The sequence below is a fragment of the Oncorhynchus gorbuscha genome, linkage group LG25 (assembly GCF_021184085.1).
Source record: "Oncorhynchus gorbuscha isolate QuinsamMale2020 ecotype Even-year linkage group LG25, OgorEven_v1.0, whole genome shotgun sequence".
NCBI lineage: Eukaryota > Metazoa > Chordata > Actinopteri > Salmoniformes > Salmonidae > Oncorhynchus > Oncorhynchus gorbuscha.
The window spans coordinates 7,782,809-7,793,829 of NC_060197.1; the positions used below are offsets into that span (position 1 = coordinate 7,782,809).

At 42.1% G+C, this 11,021-nt stretch overlaps 1 protein-coding gene across 2 annotated transcripts; it reads right to left on the minus strand.

The window, feature by feature from the left end:
* Nucleotides 1–3,893: 3,893 nt before the first annotated feature.
* On the minus strand, nt 3,894–10,650 carry LOC124013993 (mitogen-activated protein kinase 12-like). 2 transcript variants are annotated; one of them, XM_046328620.1, is made up of 12 exons: nt 10,252–10,650; nt 9,425–9,554; nt 8,411–8,469; nt 8,203–8,314; nt 7,971–8,000; nt 7,751–7,798; nt 7,314–7,428; nt 6,956–7,027; nt 6,629–6,708; nt 5,129–5,207; nt 4,823–4,996; nt 3,894–4,090 (listed from the first exon to the last, which is right to left on the minus strand). In XM_046328620.1, exons 1-12 carry the CDS (start codon nt 10,368–10,370, stop codon nt 4,014–4,016), a joined length of 1,095 nt encoding a protein of 364 aa, XP_046184576.1. In that variant the 5' UTR covers nt 10,371–10,650; the 3' UTR covers nt 3,894–4,013. The 2 variants fall into 2 exon arrangements, with proteins under 2 accessions (XP_046184576.1, XP_046184577.1); XM_046328621.1 differs by lacking the exon at nt 7,971–8,000 and having other exon boundaries at nt 10,252–10,638.
* Between the last annotated feature and the right edge of the window lie 371 nt (nt 10,651–11,021).

Below are 11,021 nucleotides of genomic sequence, written 5' to 3' on the forward strand. Positions count from 1 at the left end.
ACCCCGCAGGGGTGTGTGCTTATTCCCCTCATGTGCTCCCTGTTCACTCGCGACTGCGTTGCCACGCACGTCTCCAACACCATCATTAAGTTTGCTGACAACACAACGGTTGTAGGCCTGATCACCGGCAACAACGAGACAGACTACACGGAGAAGGTCAGAAACCTGGCAGTGTGGTGCCGGGACAACAACCTCTCCCTCAATGTCAGTAAGCCTAAGTACTGTTGGACTTGCAGTTGATAGTCTGTTGATGGTTTGAGCCGCTATAGATCCTCTATAGGGGACTATCCAAATAAAGTGTGACCCAATGTTTTAGTAATTATTGTCTGAGAACCATTTGCCCTCCATTACAGTACTGTATAGAGTTTATATCTTGACCAGAAACAAGCATAATCAGTCATTTAAATGTTAGTGCAGTGAAATGAAACACAATAATTAGATGCAAGTATCTTTAATCATGAATTTCTTTCAAGATTATCAAAAGGCAACAACGGATAAAATAATCTGATTGTAGGTAGAATCAGTTATAGATTCAGCATGACCTTTTGGTCCAGTATTGGTATTTCCAGCGAAGATCTCTGAAAGTACACAAGACAAACTGGCATTTTGTTCTTGTTAGTTTCGTTATCAATTCATCCTTTGCCGATATACTTGGAATCTGCTACATTAGCCTACAATACCAAATGAATAATCATACTCACTCGTGCTTGTTTTCATGGAAGCTTTCAACTGCAATGAGGTAGGAATTTGGTGGGACATTAAAAGTGAAGGCCTCATCAAACCAGTTTACGTAGTTGGTCCACTGGCAGGAATCAGTACAGAAGTTGCTGGCTCCTCAGCAGGTGAACTTCCATCTGTACAATGGTGAAAATTAGGTTTGAATTATGATAGATGTTTTGTATTGACCTTGCAATTCACATTATATTAGGACTGTTCCACAAAAACAGTTCCTCCGTCAACCCTGGGTCCCTTCTGTGTCATTTCATACCATTTAATCCCCGAATGTCTCCAAGTGTCAACATCATTGTAAAGCCCTGGTTATTTTTGTTTGATTTGACAAAGTCATTTCCTGAAGATTACTATTTATTTCATGTGATTAGTGATTTTTACATCTGTGCCTCATTTTAAGGTCAACCCTGTTACGTGAACAGAACTTTTATTTTTCAAAAGAAACATTGAACATCTAATAGTCAAATCATGGAGTAAAAGCAGGTGAGCTGGCTCTACTCTTTTTGGCCCCTTTCTGGTGTTTTGTGGTGGAAAACTGAGTAGAAAACTGAGTGGAAAACTGAGTGGAAAACTGAGTGGGTCGAGAATAACACATCGACCCTGTTACCTAAAGATAGACAGGCTAGAATGTTTTAACAATTCATATTTTTTTGTGAAGCCTGCATTCAAATTTCACTCCCTGTTGCAAACTAAAAGCTTCCATTCCCCCTGTCACAAGGGAATCTATGGCTGATTTAAGAAGAAATGATCAGCCCTGTTACTTTATTTGGCATTTAACAAGCCCTTACTTTAGTCATTTTTAAAAATGGAACCTCTTGGAATGGGAAAACTAGTTTTTTATGGAGTTGAACACGTGCTCTTCATGACAGTATGTACAAATGAAGTGAAATCAAATGTTTATTACACTTCTCAAAAGGCACTGAATTGGTGGAACGAACCAGTAGCAACATCTTGAAGCTACTCCGTCCATATTGTGCATAGCCAAAACAGAAAAGGAATACCCCCAAACCAAAGAAATATCCCAATCTGGATGTTTAGTGATGCTGACATGGATGAACAACATATGAAGATATTTAATGATCTGTTCTCTTTTTAATCATGTTTATGTTCTGCATTACAATTTCAATTTTTTCAATTACATTTTTTTGTATTGCAAACCGCTAAAGTGCACCATTAAGGCACATGTAGGTGTTTGTGTACATAAAAAAACAAACATCTATGATGAGGTCATAGATTTCAATATACAAATCAAATCACATGTTGAGTTATGAACACTTTTTCAACCAACCCATGTAATAACACCAACCCATGTAATAACACCAACCCATGTAATAACACCAACCCATGTAATAACACCAACCCATGTAATAACACCAACCCAGGACTCTCCTACAGCTCAGCTGCCATTGACAGAGAAAGGGAATGTAACCTTCAAAAGCAATGGCTTTATCTCACCTTCTGTTCTCATGCTTGTTCTCATGATAGCTGTTCATCCCTGTGATGACCTGGTGGCTTGGGCATTGGTACTGTAGATGAAAGGTTTGTCGAAGTCATTTAGGTGGGAAGATGTGAAGCAGTTAGTTGCGGAGTCCAACGTGGCTTTGCACCCAAAGTCCCAGAGACGGTCTTCATGTTTGTTGTGATGCTCACTAAAACTGAATAAATACAATACAATGCACAAATGAATAGTTCAATTCATACGAAAATAAACATGTACGCAGGTTGAAGGTTTTATTGCCACCCAACAAATTTCGTCCGGAATTCAATTGCAATGACCTAAATCCAAAATACAGACTTAAACCAGAGTTTAATTTCTTAAAATGTGAATCAACTGCTGATATTCAACAGCTTGACAGGGTTTGGGTGAGGGTTAACTCAGCACTGCAGCAGCTAAAAACCCACTTTGATTTGGAAATCTGTGCTTGTGAGTCAGTGCAGACGTCAGATGTAAAAAGATGAGGTTTTGCAGAAGATTGGTTGTAAGGACTGCAAGGAATCACCTCACTATGCAAGAGATGGATTGTCCTAAGGGGCAATTAGCTGTTCTGCCAGCAGAGGTCTGCAACACACAAACAAGGGCACAATAAAAACTGAATTGATTACTGGAGTAATCAGCACCTCCTTTTTTAAATATTAAGTCCACATTTTGAGTTACTCTGCTACATATATGCTCAGGCTTTAATCCTCAAACTCACACATCACATAAAGCATACCTTTTCCGTTGACCAACACACCAGCAAGAAGCAGGATAAAGACGTTGACTCTCTTTATGGCTTCTCAGAGGCTTGTGAGGGGCCAAAACGAAAATCAGCAAGGTTGATGCTCCATTTATAGACAGACAAGATCTCTGTCCTTGCTGGTGGTTAGGCCACATTCATGGGTAATCTCAGGGTTTGATCAGATGTATTGCAGTCTAAAAATATTGCAGTCAATTTATGTTATACTGAACAAACGTATAAACGCAACATGCAACAATTTCAACATTTTTACTGAGTTACAATTCATATAAGGAAATCAGCCAATTGAAATAAATCCATTAGACCCTAATCTATGAATTTCACATCATTGGGCGGGGGCGAAGCGAATCAGAATTGGTTTTGCCGCACAAAAGGGCTTTATTACAGACAGAAATACGCCGCAGTTTCATCAGCTGTCTGGGTGGCTGGTCTCAAACTATCTGGCAGGTGAAGAAGCCGGATGTGGAGGTCCAGGGCTGACGTGGTTACATGTGGTCTGCAGTTGTGAGGCTGGTTGGACGTACTGCTAAATTCTCTAAAACGACGTTGGAAGTGGCTTATGGTAGAGAAATTAGCATAACATTATCTGGCAACAGCTCTGGCAGACATTCCTGCAGTCAGCATGCCAATTGCACTCTCCCTCAAAACTTGAGACATCTGTGGCATTGTGTTGTGTGACAAAACTGTACATTTTAAAATGGCCTTTTATTGTCCTAAGCACAAGGTGCATTTGTGTAATGATCATGCTGTTTCATCATTTATAGCCAGCAGCATACCACCCTGCATACCACTGCTTGCTTGCTTCTGAAACTAAGCAGGGTTGGTCCTGGTCACTCCCTGGATGGGTGACCAGATGCAGCTGGAAGTGGTGTTGGAGGGCCAGTAGGAGGCTGTTACAGTAGTTCCACAATTACACAAGATTGACAATATCTTTAAAAATGTTTATTTGGCAGAAAATCTTTTTATAATCAATAAACTACATTCTGTACATTGCATTCGCATTACATCTGTACAATACAATAATCATTGACAGGTATGGGTGTACTCTCAGAGTGATGTCTCTTTGGGGTCCTTGGTCTCTGTTGCTGCAGGCCTGAAGGACAGGATCTCTGTGAATGTGTGACCTGTAGGAGATATTATCACAATACATTACTAATTAGTCACTCTGTAGACTCTATAGCTTTTTCTTCCTCTTTCTTTCTTTCTTTCTTTCTTTCTTTCTTTCTTTCTTTCTTTCTTTCTTTCTTTCTTTCTTTCAAGCTAAATGTGTTCTCACACATCCACCTCCCTCATCTCTTCCTTGTCATCTTTCTCTCCATTTATCATGTGGAATGAGAAAAGGAATGCTTTCCCTTAAATCCTCTTCCTAGGGAAAGGGATACCTAGTCAGTTGCACAACTGAATGCATTCAACCGAAATGCGTCTTCTCCATTTAACCCAACCCGCCTTAATTAGAGCGTTGCAGGGGGCTGCCTTAATCGACTTCCATGTCATTGGCACCCAGGGAGCAGTTGTTGCCTTGCACAAGGGCAGAATTGCATCATTTCCTAACTTGCCAGCTTGGGGATTCATAGCAGCAACCTTTCAGTTACATGCCCAACGGTCTTAACGTCTAGGCTACCTGCCACACCATCCTCCATCTCTGCCCCTTTTTCCTCTGCCCGTATCTCTCTCTCTCCCTTCCTGCTCCCAAGCTCCCCCTACACCCCCCCTATCTCTTCCTCCTCCCTCCCTGTGCTCCATCTCTTTCTTCAGCTCCCTCCCTCCCTCCCTCCCTCCCTCCATCCATCCATCCATCCATCCCTCCCTCCATCCATCCATCCATCCATCCATCCATCCATCCATCCATCTCTCACGTTTCCACTGTTCCAGGGGCAGGTCTGTGTTGTCCATGGAGTGATCGTAGGACTGGGCCTCAGTCTCCTCCTCTGGTTCTCTGAACTCGCTGAAAAAGGGCATGGCCAGTGCCTCCGACGCACTCACCCGCCTCTCAGGGTCCAGCAACAGCATGCGCTCCAGCACACACACCGCTGCCACACACAGAGGAACACATTGTCTTTCGTGGTGTTATGGTCAGAAGGACACTCCTGACAATAGTTAGAAACAGTAGCTGTTTTGTAAACCCCCGTTTATGATCCTTTAGTAATAGACTGTCAGCTCACCGTCTGAGCTAGCTTTGGAAAAAATAAAGTGCAAATCTTTCTTTGGTACTTTGGGAAGGCTCCGTATGTAGTTTTTGGCCTGTTGGAAGAGGAGCAGATTTACATGGGAGTATATATGGTATTCTGTTGGTATGTACGCCAGTAGGCTGTGTTTGCTTTGAATGTGTACCATCTGAATGTACAGTTGAAGTCGGCCGTTTATATACACTTAGGTTGGAGTCATTAAAACTCCTTTTTAAACCACTTCACAAATTTCTTGTTAACAAACTATAGTTTTGGCAAGTCGTTTAGGACATCTACTTTGTTTATGACAAGTCATTTTTCCAACAATTGTTTCCAGACAGATTATTTCACTGTATCACAATTCCAGTGGGTCAGAAGTTTATATACACTAAGTTGACTGTGCCTTTAAACAAATCAAATGTATTTATATAGCCCTTCGTACATCAGCTGATATCTCAAAGTGCTGTACAGAAACCCAGCCTTAAACCCCAAACAGCAAGCAATGCAGGTGTAGAAGCACGGTGGCTAGGAAAAACTCCATAGAAAGGCCAAAACCTAGGAAGAAACCTAGAGAGGAACCAGGCTATGTGGGGTGGCCAGTCGTCTTCTCGCTGTGCCGGGTGGAGATTATAACAGAACATGGCCAAGATGTTCAAATGTTCATAAATGACCAGCATGATCGAATAATAATAAGGCAGAACAGTTGAAACTGGAGCAGCAGCACGGTCAGGTGGAAAATTCCAGAAAATTATGTTATTGCTTTAGAAGCGAAGTGATCGGCTAATTGACATAATTTCAGTCAATTGGAGGTGCACCTGTGGATGTATTTCAAGGCCTACCTTCAAACTCAGTGCCTCTTTGCTTGACATCATAGATGGCATCATGAGGATGGAAAATGATGTGGATATGTTGAAGTAACATCTCAAGACATCAGTTAAAGCTTGGTCGCAAATGGACAATAAGTCCAAGTATACTTCCAAAGTTGTGGCAAAATGGCTTAAGGACAACAAAGTCAAGATATTGGAGTGGTCATCACAAAGCCCCGACCTCAATCCCATAGAAAATTTGTGGGCAGAACTGAAAAAGCGTGTGCTAGCAAGGAGGCCTGCAAACCTGACAGTTACACCAGCTGTCAGGAGGAATGGGCCAAAATTCACCCAACTTATTGTGGGAAGCTTGTGGAAGGCTACCTGAAACGTTTGACCCAAGATAAGCAATTTAAGGCAATGCTACCAAATACTAATTGAGTGTATATAAACTTCTGACACACTGGAAATGTGATGAAAGAAATCAAATCTGAAATAAATCATTCTCTCTACTATTATACTGACATTTCATATTCTTAAAATAAAGTGGTATTCCCAACTGACATAAGACAGGGTATTTTTTACTAGGATTAAATGTCAGGAATTGTGAAAAACTGAGTGTAAATGTATTTGGCTAAGGTGTATGTAAACTTCCGACTTCAACTGTATTTTGAGTGCCCACATGACTTACATCTTGGCTTTGTAGCTTCGTAACAAAGTCTGCAGTGGGTGTACCAGTAATCTTCATGATCTCTTTCAGTTGGTCCAGGTCTGTGCTCACCCAGGGGTCAAGTGTCATAGCTCATGTGGTACAGGAAGTCACATTCACATGGTGCTCATACTATATATGCTTAGCCATAATAAGCTTACAGAACTAGTCTGACTAGTCGATAATTACGACTAATGCACCCGCTGACTTGCCTGGCAGGATCATTATAAGTACGAAGACTAGTGTCTCTCTCTCTGCAGTAGGTGTGTGGGGTGAAGACAGAGAGTAGTAAACACTGAAAAAGGATACGGTCATTTCCTTTGAACAGCGGCTTCCCCAGCAGCATCTCCGCCATGATGCAGCCCACCGACCAGATATCCACTGATGATCGAGGAGGACAGACATATATAGGATTGCCATAGGATTGAATGGTCTTTCGGTAACACATTGCTACCAAACTGCTACCATACCAGTGAGTTCAGTTACAAAGATATTGTACACAAATTGTACAAAGAGATAGATCTCCATAAGATCTCATACTTTAGGATATTTTCTGTATACAATAGCATGATTAATCATGGCAACAACACTGTTTTTGACATTAGAAAGTACTGCCATCATGTGGACAAAGAAGGCAGCCACGAATAAGTGTATGAGAGAGACTCACCAGTCTGGGTATAGTGCATCCAATTGAGGATTACCTCGGGGGCTCTGTACCAGCGAGTGACGACGTACCCCGTCATCTCTGTGTCCGTCTGCCGAGCCAGCCCGAAGTCAAGGATCTGAGACAGACAGAGAGAGAATTGCTTTGGCTACATTGGATTGTCCCTTTCATGACAATAAAGCACAGGTTGGCGGCACCTTAATTTGGGATGACGGGCTCGTGGTAATGGCATGAGCGGAATACTAGAATGGTATCAAATCCACGGTTTCCAGGTGTTTGCCATTCTATTTGCTCCGTTCCAGCCATTAGTATGAGCTGTCTCCCCCGCAGCAGCCTCCATTGCAATAAAGTGATTTTCAGTTCAATCGAGAGAGAGTGAGACTGAACAGGGAGAGCACAGTGCTTATCACAGGTCTGGTAGCAATACGTATATGTAGTACCTTCAGCTCACAGTCTTCGTTGACAGACAAATTTCCAGGTTTGAGATCCTGTTGGTATTTAGGAAAATTACATTATCATGCTGCCAGATTGACGCAAACACACGCAAGCATACACACAAAGAGCTTATGAGATGGAAAATGGCATGAATAGCACTGGGCGTGAAAAAAAGCAAGGGCCCCAACCCCAATGCACATAGTTGAAAGGTCAAGGGTTACACACCCTGTGGATGATCCCTGCAGAGTGGATATACTGTGGGGAGAAACGAAAGTCCATGAAAAGAGAAAGTCATAAAATTAGAAAAAGAGGTTGGTATTCAAGTATATTCTGGGAAACATTTAAACCTTCTGTATAAACTGCCTTAACTTTGTATCATATTTGAATGTTGGCGATAAAATTCGCATTTCTAAGTATATCTTTTTGGTGTGTGCATGTGTAGGTATGCAACTCTAACCTTGAGTCCTTTCAGGATTTGATAGACAAGGAATTGCACCCTGTCCTGTGACAATCTCTCCATCTTCATCAGTTTCCCCAGATCAGTACCCATGAATGGCATTACCAGGTAACTGAGAATGACAGGGGGAAAGGGAAAAAAATACTTTACGATGAACAAAAACATTCAATATATGAACAGGAAGGGTATTGGACAAAGAGGTACTTACAAGTCATGAAACCTGTCCAATGAGATCTCAGAAGTGAACACATCCAGCAGCCCAATCACCTAATCCAAGCCAATCCAAGAATAACAGAAAATACATAGAATAGCTCAATTTTAGATTAACTGGAGAATTTTGTGCGCATCATGTATCTCAATTACATCATCAGGAAATGATTACCACTTGAAGTTACACACACACACACTTGTGATATGGGGTGTCTCTCTGTCATTCTAGTGTGACCCACTGACTAAAGTAGATGTTTGCTATGAGGCAATTTTTCCACAACATGGATTGGCTTCCTTCTCAGACTTTCCTTGTGTACCCTTATTAATCTCGACCTCCTCCCTGTATACCCAGTAGACCGCTGAAAGCAGAGGTCACCAAGTAAAACCCTGGCCCAGGAGAGCTACAACGTGTACGTGTTTAAAAAAAATAGATCTCTTTTTATTTAACTAAGCAAGTCAGTTAAGAACAAATTATTATTTACAATGACAGCCTATGGGGGAACAATGGGTTAATTGCCTTGTTCAGGGGCAGAACAACAGATTTTTACCTTGGGGATTGAATCCAGCAACCTTTCAGTTACTGGCCCAACCTCTACCCACTAGGCTACCTGCCGCCTCAACTTCTCAAATCACGACTCAGAACCTGTGCCTGCTTCAAACGAACAGCTCTATAATCTTGATATGATGCGTTTCTGTTTCGTATTATGGGTTGTGATGTGACAATTACAATGTGATATTTCTGACTACCCTGCTACTGACTAATTGCCAATCATAAGGAACAGCTGTGTTTGTCTCACTGTGTGCAAAAAAATAAACTGTCACTGCTCTCTGCACGCAGCCTAGGCCATAAGGATTTTAACAGTTTGCTGTGGTTAAAAGTGCATTTTAAATGCAGTACTGTAGAGTTGTGCCATTTCATTTTTAGACACGGCCTAATTAGCAGCGTGAAACAGACACATTTTCTATTTATGTTCATTAACCACGAGGTGCGTATTCGAGGAAAGGCCCTCACATTTTCGTGCTTCATGTGCTTGAGGAGCCGGAGCTCTCTGTAGGCCCTCTTGGCGAAGAGCTTTGACTGGAAGGGTCTGTGGAGCTTCTTGATGGCCACCCTCACCCCAGTCCTGCGGTCCTGGGCGGAGCTGCAGCAAGACAGGTAGGTACAGGGAAGAAGACATTTTAGCAATGTAGGCCATTGGTGGTAGCCTAGTGAAGAAGGACCAAACTCGTATGTTTTATTAAATGCTTGATTAATTATTTCTTTAAAATAATTCACTTCCAAATATCACGTTTTATAATCTAGTGGTTAGGCCTACTACGAAACTCTTGGGTATTTCTGGAATTCAAGTAGAAACATTTGGTAGGCATATCCCAAGAAACATTGCGCAAAGACCCAGAACAGATGTAGCCTTGTAGGCCGATGCACATCTAAATATTCTCTTGCTCACTAAAATCCAACAGACAATGAGGCCAATGGGGGTTCTTTGTTATGCTTTTCCCGACTTCACAAAACCCAAAAGTCCCTGCCGTTTAAGCTATGCTTGGGAATTAAACATAAACCGCATAATATAACAGTTAAGTCTTCACTATTCATCAAATAGCACCGATGTTTGTTGATGACTTAATTCGGACACAATCGAGCGCGTCACTGCACAAAACTTCCTTTTGATATAACCACATGAAGAATGAATGAGATGAACAGTTCCTAAAAAAAGCGATGCTTATTTTTGGAACGAGTCACGTCTTGTTGTGGCTTGGTTTGTATTGCCAAACTCCAAATTCGACATTTACGAAGAGTAGCCTACCCATGTTTGTGGATTAAACTCGTATAAAACTCACCATACTGTCCCATAGGCGCCAGTCCCCACCTGCTTTAGCTCGCGGTATCGCTCTGGAACCTCCCATGCCGTTTTGTTTACCTCCTGACGGTAAAATCCTGTCCGCGTGCGAACCGACATATCCAATTCGATATGGGGGTCAATGTATCCCCAGCTAAATCTTAATTCAGGGATAATGACCCGTTGTTGTGCACGAGACACTTCGTTCACTTGCTCTCGTGTAGCCGCCACCACCTACACACTCTCTATCACTCAGCAAATGCGCAATGCGTTCTGTTGCCCGACAGTGGTCTCCAGTGACACGACTAAATAACCGTAACCAGTGACTGGTCTCACTCGTTTTTTATACCTCAATGGTATCGCTGGTGAACGCTGGTGGCATGACCTCTCTGGCTTTTGTAGGGGAAAAAGGTAAACACTAGAGTCGCTCTGTGCTATTATTGGGTGTCTTTGTCCAGACTCATTTTTACATTTGAGTAATTTAGCAGATGCTCTTCATCCAGATTAAGGTTAAGAGCCTTACTCCATTGCACATTGGCATATTTTTTCACCTAGTCGACTCAGAGATTCGAACCAGCAACACTCTTAACAGCTAGGCAACCTGCCGCCCTGGCTCCTTATTGTCTTACAATCAAGTCACAAGGAATGTTGCCAAAATGCTGTCTGTTGTCATGAGATAGCAAAGAGAGCTAGCCTAGCCTAGCCTAAAAATAGGGATGAAAGTTATTTTAGTATTTTCCTGGCCTCCCTTGGTTACACTTCCTTTCTGCT